At 37.4% G+C, this 23411-nt stretch overlaps 1 protein-coding gene across 1 annotated transcript in view; it reads left to right on the forward strand.

Annotated features, from left to right (window-relative positions):
* PREX2 (phosphatidylinositol-3,4,5-trisphosphate dependent Rac exchange factor 2) overlaps window positions 1-23411 on the forward strand; it is a 221529-nt gene that overhangs the window by 76446 nt on the left and 121672 nt on the right. The window contains 7 exon segments of the mRNA XM_028533661.2: window positions 1581-1684; window positions 3632-3781; window positions 6862-7006; window positions 10983-11083; window positions 15443-15546; window positions 16476-16525; window positions 19309-19384. Coding sequence (XP_028389462.1) covers window positions 1581-1684; window positions 3632-3781; window positions 6862-7006; window positions 10983-11083; window positions 15443-15546; window positions 16476-16525; window positions 19309-19384 — 730 coding nt within the window.

Raw genomic sequence — 23411 nt, forward strand, 5'->3', positions numbered from 1 at the left:
AATGTTACAGTACTGATACATGCTTACTAGAACTTCACATTGACTTTTACCATCTGCAGGTCAAGAGAAATATTTTTAAAAAGCCTGTACAGAGTTAACTGAGGAATCTCAGAGAAAATTAATACTTTGGAAAATAGGACCCGATGATAGATTCCAAACCATGATTATTTGCCTGTGACTAAAACTGCCATCGAGGATATTAAGCTTTTCAAAATATGATTGGTCTTAAAATGATGTATCAACTTATAGGAAATTCTTTTTTGTAGCACACGATGATACAATTTCCTACCTGAGAGAATGTGCAGCTACTGGCTTCTTAGTGGGCTTTGCATTCTTTATGTTTGGCCTCCAGTGATGCCAACTTTTACAGTTACCTTGCCCAAATCCTGGTTTATAGCATTTATTTTGGCTTATTAACAAGGGGCATTTGGAGGTTGATTTCAGAATGAGCATGAGAGTGCAAGATCATGAAGGCCTAGATCATGAGGATCGTTTAGACAGCTAAGTGGGCATCTACACTCTTTTCCAAAGAAGGAAGTCAGGGACTGTGAAGATACCTCGTGACACCTCCTTGCACTCCATGGCAGGTACCTAATTACAGAGGAGGAGAGGAGAGGGAACACTGGAGTTGGTGCACAGTTATGTACTGACTTTTGCTGGTGTGCCTGTGCAACACAATAAACGAATAATGATTTCAACATGTTAAATTATTACATAGACTGCATCAATAAGTCAACTTGAATAGTTCCAGGCAATTGCAGTCTCTTGAATGACTAGGTAATCTTTAATCCTCTTGAACAATTTCCTTTAAAATTAATTGAAAAGATTCAGTTTTTAAAACAATCTCTCCTGAATATTTAGTGACTCAACTATAAACATACACAATGATCTAATTCATTATTACAAATGCTCACCTGTAAACCTGGACTTTTTAAATTTTTGTGTTACAACTTATAAAGATTAAAGGCCAGTGCCAAACCCACTATATGCAAAGTGTTGGAATGTTTTGAACTATTTTGAGAGTAAATAAAACCTTTTTGAAGGAACATAAATGTATTAAGAGACTTACTAACAAGTATACAGTTATATTCCCTATAAACAATATAGGAAACTATTTTCAGCTGGGTAATGCTTAAGAACCAGCAGAGTTAACTTTTTTACAGAGGGATCATAAGAACTAACTGAATTTTATCAGGGAATTACCAGCAACTTACTAAAAAACGAGAACTGAAGGTGAAAGAAATCACAGGAAATTTTAATCCCACTATTAGTGCCTGTCAGAGTTTGACTTGGCACCATTGATATCCTATATTGAGCAAAAGTACATGTTTACCTTTCCACCTCATATTGTTTTGAGCCCAGAGCTTCAGTTTATTTAAAAAACTAGAAATAAGTCACCTCTCATAACCAGTGCTGTTAGGAATGGGAGGACACAAATAAAAAACACCAGGAGCCTAACATTTGATACCATTGATTGAATCAGTACTTCTTTTTCAAAGATTTGCTTACATTATATTGCTTCAATATTGATTTCCATTAAGTAGAGTGATAGTGATTTTGTGATTTCCTTCCTTTACAAGACGGTTGAAGAACAGCAAGACATCTACAGATGGACATCGATACCTTTTTCGTGGCCGGATCAATACCGAGGTGATGGAGGTGGAGAATGTGGACGATGGCACAGGTGAGTGAGGAGATTTACAGTGAAAGGCTTGATGGTAAACTTCCTGGTAAGACAGATTTCTCCCCTGAATAATTCACATGCAGTGCATCAGAGCTTAGAAATACTTCATTAGGTAGAGCAGTCAGAGGAAAAAGGCGAAAGGCAGAGAAGGACTGTTGTCGTAACAGGAGTTTGTTTATATTTGGCTGAAACACACTGACATTAAACACAAAGATACAAAGAAGTAGCTCAGTGGGAATAGCAATGTGCAGAGGCATGCACAGCTCCTAGTCTGGAGAGTGTGAATGCAGAAACCAGTTAGTGAGTGAATTGATTTTCTTTAAGTTATGCAATGTGTTATAAGCATGTATGTGACATTGTTTCTCTAATATATTCAGTGTAGAATATAGCAAACTCTAACTTTAGTTGAACTCTACATACATTATTAATATAAACAGGTTGCTGATTTGCTTGTACAAGAAAGTTGTGGGTGGAGGTGGTCTGTGTAACTTTAAGTGCTCATTTTAAGTTTTTATTTCACAAAGTTAGTGAACTTTTGCTCCATAGGGTTGAAGGTATGGAAATCATGATTAGTCACAAATTTTAAGTAAAATGAAGTTAAAACACATTACTTACTATTTGGAAAAAAGTCTATAATATAAATGCTTAGTTAATTGAATCACTTTTCCCAATGGTTTTAATTAGAATTTCAAAGGTATGCTTCTAAGAGGAAAGACAGGATAATGTAAAATATATTAATTGTTGATAAATGACTTTTATTGCCATGTAGAGAAATGTTTTTGTAATAGTTTAAACATAGGGTTGGGGTGCAGATTAGCGCTGCCCGCCCCGCCCCCCATACCTTTGTTGTCATTCCTGGTTCTCAGAGGGGAGCAGGGTGTTTATAGTCTGTCAGGAACACAGGTTTTCAAATCCTCACCTGTGTGCCATTCCTTTATCTTATTGTTAGCATCCAGCCAACTTGTCCAGTACTTAAAATAGTGAACTGTGGTTGCTGCAGGTATGAGAAAAAGTCAATGAGCACAATTCAGGTGATTCCTGAGACAGGGCACTTGCCTTGGGAACAAGCTGTGCTGTGGAGATGATCCTCACTGGCTGATGGCGGGATAAAGGGGTGGGGCTGTCAGTCTGCAGGGACAGGGAGAAATCTCTCACTTGCAGCTCCTTTCTGTGCTGCAGACTTCAGTGCAGTTGCAGACTCCCGTGATCACATATGGGACCTGGCAGGCTACCTTTCCCTGACAGGGTGTGTGCACATTAGTTAGTGTGTGTAAGGTGGCAGTAGCCCATTTTATAGCTTTCTGAGGAGACTGTTTAATGACACTTAGAATGCTACCTGTCTGAAATGTGAAGAACTCTCTTGCTTCTGTAACCCGAATGCTCAAGAGAACATCCTAAAGCCCGAATTTTGCTGGACGTGGAAGTGAGATAGGGGAAGGCAGTCAACTCTTCACGTTGTTGCTTCAGCAGTCTGTTTGTTTTCTTCCCTTTTTTCCATGGCAGCAGAGCTCCTGTGTCTCACTCACTTCCTTCCTTCTCCCTCAGATGACCTGGTTGTCAACATTTATGCCAACTACCCTGGTTGTCTGAGTGAATGTTCTATTGATTACTTGGTTACTGAGCTCATGGGAAACTGGAGCACTAGATAAAGACGTGTAAGAATCCAGGGCTTTTGGAGGGATGGGCATAAAGTGCTGTCCTCGGTGTGTCTGTGTCAGATGTAGGGGAGCAAGAGCCTGTGAGGGGCGATGTTGGGAATTGTTACCTGGCATGGACTGCATTCAATGTACAAACATTGTGTTAATATTTTTGTTCTCCAACACACACATATAAAGCAAAGACAATGTGAAGAATTTACTGGCTTTGGAACTTTTGTGAATTGAATGATTGCATTGATTTGATACTATATATAATATTTGCTTATTCACCTTTGCCCTTAATTTCCAGCTGACTTCCATAGCAGTGGACACATTGTGGTTAATGGATGGAAGATACATAACACAGCAAAAAACAAGTGGTTTGTGTGTATGGCAAAAACACCTGAAGAGAAACATGAATGGTTAGAAGCTATTTTAAAAGAAAGAGAGAGACGAAAAAGTAGGTATATGCATTGGGCACTATTATACTTTGTGAAGATTCTAACTTAGCAGAAAAGCAGATAATGGGCAAAAGTTATAAGAAAGTAAAAGGTACTTAATATTCACTTGAATTTTCTGTGTGATGTAAGCTGCATGCTTAAATAGTTTCTGAATATTTTCAACAGTTACTTACTAAAATAAAAGACAAGGATAACCTTATATAGTTAGCAAAATAATTGTATTGTGACTGGCAGTGGTTTTTTTAGTAGTGTCTTAGTCTGTTCAGGCTATAACAAACTACCGCAGGCTGGGTCACTTACAAACAAGAGAAATTTACTTTTCACAGTTCTGCAGACTGGGAAGTCCAAGATCATGACACCCACAGATTCTGTGTTCTGTGACAGGCCACTTTCTCATATGAGGACTTTTTGCTGTACCCTCACCAGGTGGAAGGAGCAAGAGGGCTCTCTCTGGAGTCTCTTGTATAAAGACACCAGTCACATTCATGAGGGTTCCATTCCCACGCCCTAATCACCTCCTAGAGGCTCCACCTCCTAACGCCATCTCACTGGGATTAGGTGTCGACATAAGAATTTGGGGCACACAGACATTCAGCCTACAGCAGATAGTTTCAGTTGCTTTAAAATGTGCTCAGTGCTCTTTGCACTTTATGCTTGCCATTTCCAAAGCATCATCACAGAGTTTCCCTTTATGAGACAAGCTTCAATAATATGCGATATTACAGTGCCTCCAACAATTCTTCTCTGTATATTTAATAGGACATTGAAAATTCTTAGGCCATTAGTGTCCTCATTACTAAAGAAGACACTTTCGGTATATATTAACTTTTTGAAAATGTTACAGTGCCATTGAATATAATGGAATATAACCCAATAAGGAGCTTGTTCACATGAGGCGACCTAGCTCAAATTTGCTTCCTTTTTTTAGCAAGATTTGCAGGAGGTATTTGGCCTGGCAGTATTCAGTTATGTGGAGTTTGTCTGCAAGTAACCATATTCCTGTAATTCAGCTAGGAAATAGAGATGCTTGTACAGCTACTAGTTTCTTTATCAAATAACTGATAAGAAACACGACAGTGTTTATTCCTTTCCCCAGAGATCTAGGAATAAAACATTTCATTGGTGATAACATTTTAGAACATGAAGAACCCTTTATATCTTCAGATATATTCCCTTGAAGAATGAACAAACTTTCTGCCTTAGTTAAAACATCCATAGTCCACAGTGGTGTAAGAATTTCCAAATACTTACTCCTTTGATTGATATTGGATGAAGAACCAGATAGGAATTTTTAAGACAAAGATAATGAATGTATAATAGACTCCTGAGTTTTATTGAATCTAGCAATTAATTCAAACATATCAAATTATTTAAAAGATAAATTGAATTTTTATCATACTGAAGCTTTATATTTTTCAGAATGACTATGTATGTAGATATGTCCAAGAACCACCATAAAAGGTAGAAGAGGGGAAAAAGAGTGAAGGAAAGAAAGAATTCTATAATTCTATAAGTCTGTTCATGTTAATAGGCTCAATTCTTACTAGATTATTCACTATTATTGACAAATGTTAATGGCTCCTGTATTGTAAAAAATAAAATGTTAGTAAGAAATTTTGTAGCTGGAAGACTAAAATACTCCAAGTATTTCTTCTTCTGCAAGAGTGTTCTTGAAAGTGTCACTGATTGAGTGGCAGTGTTCCCAGGACTTCCGCCTTGGCACTGTCTCCTCTCAACTCAATTCCTTACCTGGGTCACCAGATCAACTTCCACTTCTACACTGCCAAGTTCTCAATCTTTATGTCTAGATTTATCTTCTCTCCTGAGCTTCCTACTTATGTATTCCACTGGACCCTGGACTCCACTTCAGTGTCCAAAGTCAGTGTGCTCAGCTGCTGGCTCCTCCTTACTTAAACACATTGCCCACTGTCCACCCCCCACCCCCTTTCAGTTGTCATGTCTAAAGCCTGCAAGGCATCCTGATTCTTCTCTTGCCTTCATGCCTGCAATTCACCTGGTGGTGTTTCTTCCCCGTACCATCTCCTACATATTTCTCAGCTTCATTGTTATTATTGTCCCTAGGGGCTTGAACTTGCTTGAACTTTTGCAGTTTCCTTGTAATAGTCTCCCTCTATTTAAATTCTCTCCCTTTCAGCTTGTCTTTGGAGCTTAGTTTCCAAAGCAACAATGTTTCCTTTCCTGCACTACCTTGCCTTTTCCCCCTCTGGTTAAAACAGGGGGTTCCCCAATACCTAAGGAATGAAGGGCCTTGAACTGCAGTTGAACAAGCACCCTGCCTAACTCCCCAGCATATCACCTGTGCTCTCACCTAAACCCAGGGCTTCCTGCCAGTGCTGTTTCACCTCAGCTAGCTGTTGTGACTCCTTATTCTCTCTCTGCAAATCCTCTTCCTGCCTATGCATCCAAACAGGGCCCTTCTGCAGAGTCTTTCTGGCCGTTTCTCAGATAAGGAAGCTACTTTGAGTGTGCTTCTGTTGTATCACAATTTTTCCTCTAAGGCTGTCCCTGGGGCCACCCAGTCCAGTTGTGCTGACTGAGCCCTGCAGAAGGGGTCCACAGAGGGTGAGAATCCGCTGCTCTGCCTCCACTGGCCAAGCCATGTACCTTTGAGGCACATCTTTTTTTAAAATATATTTTATTGATTATGTTATTACAGTTGTCCCATTTTCCCCCCTTTACTCCCCTCCATTCTTCACCCACCCTCCCACCCACATTCCCCCCTTTAGTTCATATCCATGGGTCATACATATAAGTTCTTTGGCTTCTCCATTTCTCATACTATTCTTACCCTCCCCCTGTCTATTTTCTACCTACCATCTATGCTACTTATTCTCTGTACCTTTGAGGCACATCTTGCATGAAGGTGTCAAATGGCCCTGGGCATCTTGTCTCAACTACCTCCCTGTATCCCATGAGCTTCTGGAAAACCAAGCCCCTATAATACGAAGCTCTGTGTGCACAGCCCCAGCACATGGTAGATATGCAGTAAATGTTTGTTTAATGATGAGTGCATGAAGAGACTTTTTCAGTTACCTGTCCTTTGTTTTATTTTCGATAGGTTTAAAATTAGGAATGGAACAAGACACCTGGGTAATGATTTCTGAACAGGGTGAGAAACTTTATAAAATGATGTGCAAACAAGGAAATCTGATCAAAGACAGAAAAAGAAAACTGACTACGTTCCCTAAATGCTTTCTTGGAAGGTAGGGTTGGTAATCTGGCTGCATCTCATGTGGTGTTTTCCTTTAAAAATATTCTCCTAAGCATTTTTTAATATTTCTTTACTATCTGCTTTTCCTGGACCATAGTGGGTGAGGGAATGGTCATACAGCTGGGAACCATGACAAAGAAACTTAAGGCATTTATTCATTTATTTATGACTTCAGTACTTTCTGATATACTATGTTCCAAGGGCGAGGCAGAGGCTGGGCAGGCAGGCAGGCAGGTTTGCCTGTAGGGGACAGAGTCTGGCAAGGACATGAGTACAGGGCCTGAAAGGAAGACTAAAGAACTGGAAAAACACATTCTAAGCAACCAATTAATTCAGAATTTTGACAGCTGGGTTCAGGATGAAAGGATAGAGATGAAGAGTCTGAAAAAGTGGGTCATGTGAGGGGCAGGCACAGAGCAATGAGCGGGGAAGTGGCCTGGGTGTGGAGCGCAGATGGACCGTGTGTGCCCCTGGGTTTTTGCAGGCAGTGGCTCGAGGGCAGTCCCTGCTGGGTTAAGCAGGCAGAGCCAAAGGGAAGGGTGGTGACTCAGGTACCCGCAGGAAGGCCAGGCTCCGGGCTGGATTCTTTTTATATGTTGTTTCTAATCCTTGAGTACATACTTACATTTTATAAAGATTCAGAGACTAGGGATCAGGGAGTTTAACATGCCCAAGTTCATGCAGCTAGCGAATGGCAATGTCAGTTCTATTAAAGTAGGCTAGAGTAGCAGTTCAAAGCCCCAACTTCACAATCAGACTGTCCCCAGATCTGGCCCTGCCAGTGGCTAGTTGAGATTTGGAAAAGTTAAATTTTTCTTTCCTTTCTAAAAATGAAGATGATTGTAGTGCTTACCTATAATACCTACCAGAATGTATCACTAATTAGCTGTGCAGACACACAGATTCACCATGGGCCACACCAGCTCCCAGCCCCACTAGAAGAGGTCAGGACACCTTTGTTTGCAGGGAGGGCATTTCTTCTCCAGTGAGTGTGGTCCTCACAGCAGGCCACATGGCTGCCAATGGGCTTGTATTGGTAGTGTTCCTAGTCCCCCAGATGATGGCTCTTATGCAAGGGAATGAGGAAATGTGAGCCCACCTTGGCTTAGAAGCCCCATATTACAAAGAAGACACTATTTCTACTAACAACCTCATGGATATACCTTCCAAGGTCCCCACAAGAGCGTGTTTACTTACGAGAGAATCACTTCAAGTCCTGGCTTTTCATCAGGTGTTATGAGTTATGTAGCTTAGCCATTGAGATCATTTTTACCATAAGCCATCCTGCCTACTAATGCACCTGACACCCTGCCTTCACCAGGTTTCTAGGGGAACAAGGTCAGAAAGTTAATCCAGGGTCAAACTTGTCCTTATTGAAGCAGAGGGAGTTTGTTAACCCTTTACCCACACTGTCTCCTATGGTTGTGGTTCTAGTTAACTGCAATGATATGCAGAGTATTCCCCAGAGCGCCCGATACATAAAAGACTCAATAAATGTTAGCTGTTATTAATTGTGTCTGTTTCCATAGTGGCACACTCCCCCCTGTGTCCCTCATGACCTGGCCAGTTAGGAATTTATTATCAAATTACCCTGTGAAGTTACTTTCGATTACATTTATTACAATGTCCCTTTTTCGTCTATACTACTAATTTATAGCGGCACTTGAAATGTGCTTTTTCACTCATTTGAATTTGACATATTGAGGAATCTGGTGATGTCAGAGCGTAAGATGACACTTTAGCTATATACTAGCTATCTCAACACACTTGTCAATCTCTGACACTTAGTACGTGCTCACAATGCTCCAGGCAGTGTGCTGGGTTCCTGACATCATCAGCTCATTTAATCCTATAACAGCACTGAGAGGTGGATAGTACTTCTGTTATGGAATAAAAAACCTGACGTTTAGAGAGCTAGATTGATTAATTCAGCACTGCCCAGCTATTAAGCAGAGGCAGGATCTGAATCCAGGTTGTCTTATTGTGAATTATGCAATCTTAACTGCTATCCTGTATTTCACTTCTTTTATTTTTTTTCTCTTGGATGGTGCTTCTTCTTCCTTAAAATGTACTTGTTAGACTAGACATCATATTTACAATTCCATATTCCTTGGCTATTTGACTTTAGCTAAATGTGTTGCTTTTGACGAAATAAAGGGAAAAGTAATTTCTCCACACTCTGTAGCTTTGCTTCTCTCGCCTCTGTGCAAAAATGAAACCACCCTAAAATATACTCATTAGTTTATGTAAAATGTCAAATGTTAGATTTTTATAACATATGTGTGATAAAATTTTTATTGTAAAATGTCTCTGTATTTAGTGTTCTTTTAATGACAACAGATGGCCTTAAAAAATTTACTACTGAGCTGATGCGCTATCTCCTAGGTGTTATAAAGCATCATCCTTCTTACTTACCATGCCTGGGGCTCCTCACCCCTCCTCAAATGGTGATGGATGAGAGCTGTAGGCCTCCATGGCCCCTCACAGCCCCAGCAGCTGTGTGTGGTAGGCAGTGCTGAATGATGGTTTCAAGCTGCAGTATTCCTTATGGATGACAGTTTAGAGACAATGAATTCACCAAGTAATTTTAAAACTTGAGAAAGTTAGTAAAACTTTTCTATGTCTTTTGATGTGTATTAATTTTCTATTACAGCAAAACAAATGATCCGCACACCTAGTGGCTTGAAACCACACCTGTTTGTTAGCTTGCAGTTCTGTACATCAGGTGTCCAGGGTGCAATCCTGGGTTTTCTGCTCAGGGTTTCAGAAGGCCAAAACCAAGGTGCGGGGGCCTGGGGCTCTTATCTTAAGATCCCCAGGAAGAATCCACTTCCAGGCACATTCAGGTTGTTGGCAGGATTCAGTCCTTCCTGTTTATAAAAGAATGAGGCTACATTTTATGCTGGCTGTTGGCTAGGGCCGTTCTCAGCTGGAATCTGCCTGCATTCCTTGTGTCACGGCCCCTGTACCTTCAAAGGCAGCAGTACCACACTGAATCTTTCTTAAGCTTTTAGTTTTCCTCACTTCCTCTTAGGCCACCAGCCTAAGAAGTCTCTGCTTCCAAGGCCCAAAGGGTTCAAGTGATCTGGTCAGGCTCCATGGGATAATTTCCATATTTTAAGGTCAACTGACTTGGGATTTTAATTACATATGCAAAATCCATTGACAGGACTCCCTACATTAGCCTACATTAGGGTGTGATTAAAAAACCAAGGGGTGAGATTCTTGACGGGCTGGGAAGACGTCTTCAGAATTCTGTCTGCCATTTGGGACACGCAGTTATGTTTTGTTTTGTTTGCCCTCTTGGAGTTTCTGCCCACTGGTTCTCTGTGCTCAGAAAACCACATTCAAGAGTTTCTCTCTTTACAAAGTGTTCCCCTGATGTTACCAGTACCCACCTGGCACCAAACATCATTATCACAACATTGTTGACTATATTCCCCACTCTGCACTTCACAGCCCCGAGACTGTGCTGGTTCTACCTGTACAGCTGCACACCTGAAACCAACGTAAAATAACACTGAGAGTAAACTAATCGAAATATTTTAAAAAGGAGCTTTTCTCCTATTTTAGGTCATTATTACTCTATCTGGTTCTGTCCTTTAGCTATATTTAGGATCTTTTGTATACTCTTTAGTCCCAAATTTGCCTTTATGTGGATGGTAACCTTATAATTGAAGCTACTTTAAGATTTTCCCTTTGTGTTTATTAGAAGTCTCAATAAGTTAAATCGCTGTTAAGTATGGTGAAGGTAAGTCTGAATGTGTGAACATGAGTTTTCTAGAAGAGTCTAATTTAAGTAACTGTGGGCTTGATGTATATGAAAAAAATGTATGCTATACACTGAAAGTATTCCTTTATATTTTGAGACTCCTTTCATGGCTGTTTGATGAATGCATGACACAGATAGACTTTCTGCGGGGGATGGGAAATAACTATTTAACCTTTTCATTGGATTTCTGTTGCAGTGAATTTGTGTCGTGGCTGTTGGAAATTGGAGAGATCCACAGGCCTGAAGAAGGTGTTCACTTGGGGCAAGCATTATTAGAAAATGGAATTATACATCATGGTAATTATTTTATTAATTGCTTATCTATTCTGTTTATCCATGGATTGCATGTATCTTAGTTCCATTGATTAGTTCAGTTTATAAAAATTCTCCACATTATAGGACACTTATATGTTTTTAACGTTTTTTCCTAATTTCTTTTTTCTTTTTTTTATTGTTCAAGTACAGTTGTCTCCATTTTCCCGCCACTACTTTCCCCTGCCCCACACACCCCCACCTGGAGTGGCTAATATATGTAGAACCATGTTTCAGGTGTATGGTGATATATTTGCTAACTTTAAAATGAAAAATTATAACACAGGTAAGAATCAGAAATGCAGGTAGTGTTGTAAAATTGTGGAGGAAGGGATGGTGAATATTTAGATAGGCTTCCCAAGGGAAGTGGGATTAATGCTGGGCATCGTAGAATGCACAGAACTCTGACAGGGTCAGAGGGGAGGAGGATAGCCCACCCTGGGGAGTGTTATATGGCGCTCAAGTGCAGCAGAGGGGAGGTTCATGGTAGCCTCTCCAGGAACTAGCACAGTATCATGTAGCAAAACAATATACTTCCATGATGAATATACTGGGGCAGGAGGCAGGGTGAGAAAGGTGGGCAAACACCTGGTCTAGAAGGTCTTAACTCCCTGGCTGTAGTATCTCTGGCTGATTCTGAAGGTAAGAAGCTGATGGACCCTTTAAAGAGCCAGTGACCAGACTTGGTTTTGGAGTTAAAGGCAGCAATGGGGAGCCTGGAGAAGACAGGTTAGAGACTGCAGAGGGCCCTGTGCACTGGGGGCCCAGTCCATCCTCAGGAGTGAAGGACGAGGGCATCACCTGGGTGTTGTCAGTGGGTGTCATGAGAGCAGTCCATTGCAGAGATTCGGATGACACTGAAACAGTGTATTTGATAACTGGTTGGGGGAGATGAAAGAAGATGAGCAAAATCAGATATTCTGAGCTTTCTATTTGGATAACAGAAAGAGCTAATTCAGGAGGAGGAGCACATTGGGGAGAAAAAATAAAGATTTGCTGTGGGTTAGATATGAGACATCTGTGGAGAAGTGCCTGGCAAATGTACAAGATGTGTGTGTGTGAAGCTTAGGGTAGAGAGAGTGAGACAGAGCTGGGAATCATTTCAATGAGCTATCAGATTCTTCTGAACATCAGTGAGAAACACCAAACAAAAAACAAGAAAGCAATGATAATGAGACTGGGGATAAAAGCTAGAGAATGCCTAATGCAAAATGTGGGAGAGGAGAAAAAGACTGGGAATTATGAGTAAACGTTGGATGCTTGGCTCTCGTATTTTGAGGTTCAAGTGGGTTGAAAACAGACTAGATCCTCCCTATTTTCCCCACCACACTGGGTGCCCCTGATGCCACACACTACCATATATCCAGATGGGAATCCTCTGGAGTTCCTTTTCTCCCTCTTAAAAGAAAAAACAACAACAGTAACATAGGATTTTTTGTTTGAAAGAGATACCAGATGGGAGAAATTCAGTCCTAATCGACTTACCTTCCCTCTGTCAGGCCCCACTCTTCTCCAACAATACGACTTTGGAAAGGAAGTGGGAGATAAATTCTGGGTTAACATTTATTTTGAAATTTCAGATGCTAGAAGCGTTTGATGATTTATCTTATGAGATTTTAAATCTTTTTGACAGTGATATTTGTAAATTGATTAACTCTTTTTCTGAGAACTATGACGCTTTCTGTTAATATTGTTCTGTTTACTACAGTTTTAGGGGCCTTGGGCTATTACTGTTTTCAGGATTTGATCAGTTGTAATGTCAGATTTGGCATACAGAATTTTTGTCACTGGAAATAACCTCTTTTTAAGTGTTTAACATTAACATATTACCCCAAACTGGATGTAAGAAAACATATTGTGCAACTTCACATCAATAATTTTATTAGAATGAAGAATATGAGCCACACATGCTACTCTCATTAGTATGTGGTTCCAGCTGCATTTTAGTGAAAATAGAATTCCCAAAATAAAGTTGAATGAACCATCTGTTTTAAGGAAAGCAAGCAATAAAAAAAATGTAGAAAGTAGACTATTACTGCTGTTATTCATGTTGCAAATACTGCTGAGAACTCTATCAGAGGCAAAGCCTTACTATTCCAGGAATTCATGGGTTGAAGCACATATGGTTTCTCTGTGATATGCTGATAATATTCTTCTTGTCTGGTGCTACTATTTACATTATAAATGCTTATATAAGAATTCAGAGACCTCATTTGTTATATATATCCACTGGTGTGATGAAGTTGGCTTGTATAAGCTCAAAAGAGCTGGTAATTAAATTTTTAAAAAAATTTCCCTGACTGGTGTGGCTCAGTGGACTGAGTGCTGGCTTGTGAACCAAAGGGTTGCAGGTTTAATTCCCAGGCAGGGAACATGCCTGGGTTACAGGCCAGGCCCTCAGTAGGGGGCATGTGAGAGGCAAACACACATTGATGTTTCTCTCTCTCTCTTTCTCCCTCCCTTCCCTTCTCTCTAAAAACAAATAAAATATTTTTTAAAAATTTGTAAGGTGATTGTTAAACACATCTATTATTAAAATTTAAGTTATAGAAACATGTAAGTACATAAATTATACACAAAGGTAATATATTCTTAAAACTAATCACTTTCTAATTATTTTACTATATTGTATACACATAGAGGTACATAAATTATAAACAAAGCTAATATATTCATAAAACTCATCACTTCCTAATTATTTTACTATATTTTATTGTTAACTATGTTCTTGGTGTTACTTATGCCTATTATTTCTGTGTGAGAGAAATACTAGATAGTGTGTCACTGCATGTCTAATTCTGTGATAAGTGACTGTTTTAGCAGCTTGAAATTGGCCATTGTGGGAGCATTCACATCACAGAACTTTGGTGAATGCTACAAGTCAGAGCTCCCACGAGGTAGTCATTCAACATGTAGCAGTGCAGATGAACCCAAGATTAATTCTCAAAGCCACAGGAGCTTGCCTGAGGGTTTAGCACTGCATTTAGAATAGGTTAAGCCATCATGTGTTTTACTATGGCAAAAGAACTTGGGCCTGACATTTCCTGGCATTTTGGACTATTGAGACAATAATTTATTTCAGTGAGCCTTGTGGGATAACAATGGGAATAGGTAGTTTGCATAGCAGAAATAAATAATTGGCCTTGAAAGATGCCATCTGATTTCAAAATATTTCTCTTGATTTTATTTTTCACACATGCATTTTTTTAGATTTTGGGGCTTATTCTGGGAAAGTGGATGCCAAATGGCTGGGTTGTCTATCTTTTTTGGGGGGGAGGGAGTGGGCAGCAATCTTGTCTCAATTTTATGACTACAAGTGGTCCAAGCCGTGCACATGGTTTCAATGGGTTGGGGTAAAATTGGTGAAACTTTGTGTGTGTGTTTTGTAAGTCTTTTGGCTTTATTTTCTGTATTCACCAAATGTAGTTCATGAGATTTAATTCTGACAGCTTTTTCTCCCCCTAGAATGTTGTTAGCAAAAAGTAAAGGTCAGAGCCTTCTATCTAATCATGAAAATAGAGGCCATTGCAACACATGATCTCTTCTGCAAATGTTGCATTCCTTGTAAAGGAAGCATTTTCATGTAAACTCTTTGAGCTTCCATTTGAGGTTTTTCCTTTCTAGAACACTCATTTTAAAAAATTGTCTATAAAATGACTTCTGGAAAAAAGAAAATTTGAGAGGAAGTTTAATAGGAGTTTTTATGAACATGAAAATTTCATTCTAAGGATGCAAGAGAAGGATGACTACTCTCATTTTCCACAGAGGAAAAGAATTCAGTGACACAAAAGGAAAGCATTTCTCATTGTAATAAAACTGTTAAAATTTCAGAATCAGTTACATATTGAAGTTATGTAATCTGTTTTGGGGATCTAAACATAGGATCTAAGGGTCAAGATTGGATTATGTGTGGTCTTAGCTTGATCATTGTGGCATAAAACAGATAAATGCTAAACCTCACTTGTAGGGCGGAGACTCAACATAAATCGGAATGTCTGCTCTTTGAAGAGCACATTGTGTCCAACTTTGTGGCCTTGTAAAGAAATAGAAAACACAGACTTCTATATTTATATATAAATACACACAAATACATATAATGTGCTAGCTAAATGTTGCTAACCTCAACTTAGTTCTTAAGTCATTATATGAAAATGGTAAATGTATTATATAACCAAATCTTATCATGAATCTTACTGTCTAAATACTGGATTTGCATTACTGTGCCAGGAAAACAAAAGCATTTGGTAAAACTAAAGTTTCAGTGTTTGGGAATAGTTCATAAATGTTTCTAGCTGCCACCTGTTAGATTTTCAGCATTTTAATGTATTGTTTTTATATTCTTAGTTACTGATAAACATCAATTCAAACCAGAACAGATGTTATATAGGTTTCGTTATGATGATGGAACATTTTATCCAAGAAATGAGATGCAGGACGTGATTTCAAAGGTAAGAGCTTCTACAACCTTTAATCAATAGCAGAATTCATGTCATAGTTTGGCCAGATAAAATGCTGTTGAAAGACTTAAAATATTCTTCTGGTACAGACAATTATTAAATGTTGAATTTCTTCTTGCTATTTCAAGAATTCTAATGTTAAATCACTTTTTCATTGTCTGACCTAGTTCTCAATGGAAGTAATGCAATTGCATCATTCAAAAGGTTATATCCATTCAAACTATTTTATGTGTAGTAATAAGTGGTCATGGTACATGAATAAATAAAAAAAATTCAGATATATAAATTTAATGTAATATCATTTTTCTTTGTACACTTGACAAAATTTATATTGACATGCAGTGAACCAGTAATATGATATATTGCTGCATAGGTTTATATTTTGTTTACACTATAGCTTAATATTTTGTATTTTATACAAATATACTTAATATTTTACAAATATACTTTATAATATTAAGTACTTTTTAATATTAAATATATATTTTACAAATATATATTACATATACTTACAAATATATATATAAATAGATGTATAAAATATATACTTAATATTCTATATAAAATATTGAGCTATAATTTTTGTATTTTTGTATTTTGTATTGTATATTTTTATATATATTTATATTTTAATATTTTGTATTTTAAGAAAAATTTAAAAAACCCTTTGTATATATATATGTCATGTATATGACAAATTTAGAGCAAAATTTAATCCTACTTTTAATGATTTAAGTCATATTATCTCTATGACTTATAACATATATTACATTATAATGTAACATATGAATAACATATGTTGGTTGAGATTTTGTAATGATTCCAAAATATTAACAGTAAATAAATACATTTATTTCAAAATGTCATTGGTATGTTCTTTGGGTGATACTTGCTTTTGATATATCTTTATTTTACAATAGGGTGTACGATTATATTGCCGTCTTCATAGTTTATTTACTCCAGTGATAAGGTGAGTCTGATTGCTAAGTTATGGGCAACTTATATGGAAGTATTTACATTGCATATTAGGTAAATATTATCCAGCTGGAACACTGTGCTTTTTTTTCCCAAAAGTGAAAATTTTATTTTTAAAGATTAATAATTTATCTTAAAAATGCATAAATTTTCTGAGGTTCTAATGTATAGTTTCTTCCACTCTTTTAATTTCTAAAATTATTTATCTTCAATTCACCATAAATTGTTGACTTCATAATGAAATGACCCATATTCTGTTAACATTTAATAAATAATAACTAATTGGGAGAGGATTTGGAGGTATTGTTTACTATAAATACTTACCATTATGATTACTTGTATATTTATTTTAAATTAAATTGTGTAATCCAAATTTGAGTGTGTATTTTATTTAACAATATTTCCTTCTAATGATCTTTATTCAAAGGAAAGATTTTATATTTGAAAACTAAGAACTACTTTGGAGCACTGGCTGATGTGGCTGGCTCAGGGGTTGAGTACCAGCCTGCAAACCAAAGGGTTGATGGTTTGAGTCCCAGTCAGGGCTCTTGCCTGGGTTGTGGGCCAGGTCCTCAGTTGGAGAGGCAAACACACATTGATGTTTCTCTCCCTCTCCTTGTCTCTCCCTTCCCCTCTCTAAAAAGTAAATAAATAAAATCTTTTTTAAAAAAAGGAATCACTTTGAAGTTAATAAGTATAATTTAATAATTTTATTCTCCCTTGTGTTGCTTGTGTTTTTCCTTCTGAAGAGCTATGCCTTTTATTTTTAAGTGGAATCAGGATTAATTTTCAGTTTGTCTCTTTAGAAAGACAGCAGAAAACATTTTTCTGCTGTCTCAATGTTTTAATGATTCAAAATACAGGAGACCATCGGCAGTATTATTGTGCTTTTTAATATACACTGATGTACACTAACTGATAGAATGTAATGTTGAACTAATTTCAAAAGGCCAGATATCATTCAGAGTTTATTGACAAACATATTTTGTATGCAAAAAATATGGATGTGCAATTTCCAGAACGAATAAAGAAGCTTTTCAATTGTGGCTATAGAATTCAGATGTTTGATGTACAGTGTTTCCAATTTTCTTTCTGATTTCCAATTCCAAGGAAATACAGAGCTTAATTAAAAATAAAAACATTTCAGAAGTTGCTGTTTGAGTGTAGGGGATCGCCCACTAATGTTTCAGAGAGAACACACTGTGGGTTCTGAGGGATGACAGGGGATCTCACCCATTACTCTGGGAGTGCCCTCTCCGCTTTCATAGGCAAGCTTCACAAGGTGAAAAGGGGAAAAAGAACCAACATTTGCTGATTCTCTGGCATAGACGCCCTGCAAATATTTTGAATAATTTAATACTTAAAGGAGTTTGTTTAACTCATTAGCAAGTGGGTAATTAATTTTCTCTGCTAAACTAATAGAAAACAATAATAGTTAATTTTTTAGTGTCATCTGCCCAGATATTGAGTTTGAATGTGAGAAAATGTGTTCTGAAAATATATTTTAGCCATATGGGATTTCTTATCAAGAAGTTACACTTGGTAAGAGCTGATAAGAAAGAATTGTTCTTTGGCTAAAAATGACAATTGTTTATGAGTTGTCTAGGGAAAATTTATGGGAAAAAACCATAAAACAGATGGAATGTTATGATAGTTGGGCTTTTAATATGTATGAACTCAGCTTATGAAAAAAAAATTACTTGGGTGAAGAACTCACAAACCAACATATGGTCTATAATAGATTTACTTTTTCCTTCCTAACTTTTTCTTGGGTGGTGAGGTATCAACAGAGAGACAGATTTTAAAAGATTAAAAAAAAATTCTGTTGATTACTGGCTAACCTAGTGCAATTATTATTGAAATCTCAGAAATTTCAACCATATTTCAGGGATTTCTTTATTAAAATGGGTAAAATGATGCAAATATTAATTGCAAATCCCTGACTGAGGGTAGAAACTCTGAATATAGCAAGTAATTATTCATTAACTTCAAGTTGTTCACAATTTGGATTTTTTTACGATTTGAAAAGACTGTCACTTTCTTACTCCCTTTTGATCCAGGCCTGCAGACTCAGTGAAGTATAGACTTTTGCCTTCAGGGTCTAGTTCTGATCACCAGCATTTTGTTGACATCTAACTAAACTTGAGTGATTTCTCAGATCTGGGAAGTCTGCTGAAAGGAGTCTGATTTGGGACAGTTGATTACCTGGCTTCCCTGGAGATGTGACATGATCATGACAAAATGAATGACACAGTTCTCAGTGTATTTACCATAGGACAGGCCTATGATCTTCCACTGTAGCCGAGCTAAATGGACGGTCTTTCAGAGCAAGTACAGCCTTCCTGGAGAAGTCAGGGTTGAGAATTAAACAGTTGCTTTCTTCTCCACATTTAGAGAGGTTTTGCAGAATCTATCTTGATTTAAAGGGGAAAAATCTATTTTATTATTCTTTTACTAATGAGATATTGTATTTCTACTAAGTTATTAGCAGGTAACATGGCAGTCATAACCTACTTGGATATAAGAAAATGTGAAAGAAGAAATGTCCTGCTTTGGTATCATTGAGGGTCTCCTCTACTGGTAGGAACTGATGGAGGAGTTTTCAGGTGTTGTGCAACCTTGTAAACCTCTCTTATTTACACGTAATGTGGACAATTGATTCAGATTACATTGAGTAAATGTTCCTGTTGCACGTACTACATGAAATATTTCTCTGTGCTCACTTATCTCCTTCCTTAATAGTTTTGGTTTCTTTCTTTTATTTATTTATTTTTGTAGAGATAAAGATTACCATTTAAGGACCTACAAATCTGTAGTCATGGCCAACAAACTGATAGACTGGTTAATTGCTCAGGTAAGCAGACAAATAGAAGTTGCTGAGTTATGGTCATTGTTGATGAGAGCTTGGAGCATGTTATTTGGGTATTTTTTTTTTATCCTCACTTGCAGATGAGGCACAGTGAGATGACTTGACCAATTCATACAGCTAATATGAAGCAGTTAGGATTTGAACCTTCTTAATTTATTTGACTGCAGGGTCTTCAGGCTTAATTTTTGTGCTATGTCATCTTTCAAGAATATATTCCTGTTTTTAAATGATCAGATGAGATACTTAGATAAAAAATGACGTGATCTGAATACCACTGAAAATAAACAATGGATATACACTAAATTTTTTGTTTATTTTGTTCACTAATTTGTTTTAAAGTATCTTTTTAATAGTCCTAGCAAGTTATTCTCGCCTTCCTATGCCTTTTTCTCTGTTAGATAATAATTGTGCTTCCATACTACGAACTTTAATAACCACCTCCATTCATTTTAAATAGGAAAGTACAAAATTTGTTGTGATTTTATTCTGTTTCTTAGAATATGGGAGCTGGGAAAATGGTGTTTGCCAATCAGGGCATCTCACCCATCATAATAGATATTCACATGTAAATTTATTTAAATGTTTTATTACACTAGATCAACTAATAAATGATCAAATATTTTCTTTTGATTAAAACAAGGCTAAGAAAAGTGATATCGACCACATACTATTTTGGAAAACAGAATATTGCTTGGTTGAAATATTGTCATTATATTTAGGTATTTTATTTGAGTCAATTCCATAAACAGTTTTACTGTTTTGTTATTAAAGAAAGTGGCCTACTTACTGTTACAGGTGAATAATAACATTTGATACTAACCATAAAGGTGTTTATTTTTGTTTAAAATATTAACGAGCCCTGGCTGGCGTAGCTCAGTGGATTGAGCACGGGCTGCGAACCAAAGTGTCGCAGGTTTGATTCCCAGTCAGGGCACATGCCTGGGTTGCAGGCCACAGCCCCCAGCAACTGCACATTGATGTTTCTCTCTTTCTCTTCCTCCCTTCCCTCTCTAAAAAAAAATGAAATACATAAAATCTTTTAAAAAATAAAATATTAATGTTTAACCCACATTTGCTTATGTATATGCATTTGAGATTGTATTTTAATATTAATTTCTAAACTATCCAAGACCACCTATGTTTGTATTTTATAGCACCTAAACGTATTCTATTTAGAAGTTAAGTTTTTTTTTTAAGATTTTATTTATTTATTTTTAGAGAGGGAAGGGAGGGAGAAAGAGAGGGAGAAACATCAATGTGCGGTTGCTGGGGGCTGTGCCCTGCAACCCAGGCATGTGCCCTGACTGGGAATCGAACCTGCGATGCTTTGGTTCCCAGACCGCGCTCAATCCACTGAGCTATGCCAGCCAGGGCAGAAGTTAAGATTTTGTATTAAACCCCGACAATTATCTTTAGATAAAACCCTAATTCACCATATAATGTGTTTACTAGGTCAGAGCCTTTTCTTTCTTTTTTTTTGAATTGTTGTTTATGTACAGTTTTCTGCCTTTTACTCCCATCCCAGCTGACTGCCCAGACCTCCTTCCCTCTCTCCTGTTTCCACCTCACCCCTTGATTTTGTCCATGTGTCCTTTATACTTGTTCCTGTAAACCCTTCCTCTTTTCCCCTGAAATTCCCTCCCCCCTCTCCTCTGGTCACTGTCAGTCTGTTCTCTATTTCAGTGTCTTTGGTTATATTTTGCTTGTTTGCTTGTTTTGTTGATTAGGTTCCTGTTAAAGGTGAGATCATAATGGTAATTGTCTTTCAGTGCCTGGCTTATTTTGCTTAGCATAACTGGAAAGCATTATGCTAAACAGAGCCTTTTCTAACACAATGACCCATGTGTGTCATTGGAATAGGTTCTGTACTTAACATCAGAGTTGGGATTTTACATAGGAACTGTAATGCAACAAGATTCACATGAACTTGTACTATAAGTTGGTTATGTGAGAAAACTGAAGAACATTTGTTTGAAATAAAAGCTGGTGGTGAATAAATATTTAAACTTCTGACTTGGGAAGTCAGTTATCATCTTTTTTTTTCCTTTTGGCATTTTTACTTTCCAAGTGTGACCATTAGAAGAATAGAGTAAGTTGTTTAAAACCTGGACCAAGTTGCAGGTATTTTTCTTCAGGGTTTCTTAGTGGTCCGTTATGACCATGTCTGTAGAAACTGCAGTGGACTGGGACTCAGTAGCCTGGCATCTGGTGACAGCTCTGTTGCTAAGCAGTTATGCAAACTTGGACAAGGCACTCACTCTCTCTAGATTGTATTTTCACATTTGCTACTTACTGTGATAGCATACTGTGTACATGTATGTCATCTCTTCTTTGTCACATAAGTGTCATGATTCTGATATTGTAAAACTTATTCAAATGTAAGCATTGGAATAAGTAATAATTGACTTGTTAATTGTAATAGTTAACTCTTATTGCTTAGCTTCAGATTAGGAAAACTGGGCTGGCTTTGAGTATGAAAGCAACATAATGAAATGATAAGAGAAGAATAAAGTTCTAATGTAAAGAGTAAGGGTCTCTTTCCACCAATACTCACAAATGATAATGAGCAGCTAAATTTCATAGGCTTAATTGATTTGGATAACTTTAGAGGCCAGAGTACAGATTATTTCCAGTATGCTAGTCTATGTATTGTTTGGAGTATGGTCTGCATCAGACAGTTTTTCTGTTCTGCAATATATTGCAATATGATGGCATCTTGGACAATATTGTAACTCTCGTTTTCTTCTCAATATATCTTTCACTCATTGTGCTGCTTCTAGTACAATATGGTGTATAGTAATATATTCCATGAAATCAACTCCTTATGTAGCAAGTACATTAATGTACTTCTCAAACATCGTTTAAATCATCTAAGTTGTAATTTGTTTATAGGCCAGTCATATTTTATAATTAAATAATGCTTTTCTTCTTCACAACCAAAGTCATTTCTGTTGTACCCTTTTTAATTCTCACTGGTTCTATGTGGCACAGATAGGATCTTTATCAGGCATATGGATACCAAAACATTTCAGATAGTATTTTTTGCATATCAATTAAATAATCAGCCAAATGTAAGTGATTAATAAACAAGCTTTATAAGTTTCACAAGTACTTTGATGATTAAAATAAAACAAACCAACAAAACAGGAAGTAGTCCTGAGTCCTTCCTTCAAGTGGATTGATATGATTTTTCTGTCTCCTCTAAGACTGTGCTCCAGCATCATCTCCCCCTGGAAGTTTTGCTGGGTTCTCCACACTGGGCCCAGGGTCCTCTTCTGTGGTCCCAGTTTCCTGGGTGTATCTGTTTCAGCAAATACCGTAATATATTGAAAGTGTGCTAACATGCACATTTTTAAGGGCAGGGACCTATTTAACCTTTTTCTAGGTACTTAGTACTAGGTACTAAGGGCAGTACCTAGTATAATATCTCATTGGTAGTTATTATAGACCACATGTTAAGTAGCATTCATTAGATTCAAACTTCTTGAGGGCAGGAAAGTATTTTATGTTTGAATGTTTTACTGTATTATCTCTAGCAGTTGGCATATTATGTGGCAAAAATATAAACACCTTTCAAATGAATGCATAAAAGTTACCTAACAGCTAGAATTTGAAAAGGACACAGATGCATTGTCTGCAGATACAGATTGTAAGTGTTTTGTTAGTTAACTGAGGAATTAGTGAGGGTAGGAGGTGTCACAGCATGAGGTAGAGTTGTCTTAGTCCTTGATAGACAGAGAGCTAGTGTTTAAATGGGTGAAGGGTAAGGAGAAGGGCATTGTAAGTGCGAGTAATTACATGAATGAAAGCAAGGAGGAAAATAAGCACAGAGTTCAGGCAGGAGTAGGGTCCAACTTGGCTGGAGCAAAAGGTGTGCATATTTAGAAAGTAAACTGGAGAGAGAATGAAGCCAGGATGTGGATGTCCTTGAAAATCAAATAGAAAATTTTCATATGTTATGGCTGTAAAAAAGAGAGCCCGTTTAAAGTTTTGGAACATGGCATTTCTGTGT

The sequence above is a fragment of the Phyllostomus discolor genome, chromosome 7 (assembly GCF_004126475.2).
Source record: "Phyllostomus discolor isolate MPI-MPIP mPhyDis1 chromosome 7, mPhyDis1.pri.v3, whole genome shotgun sequence".
In the NCBI taxonomy this organism is placed as follows: Eukaryota; Metazoa; Chordata; class Mammalia; order Chiroptera; family Phyllostomidae; genus Phyllostomus; species Phyllostomus discolor.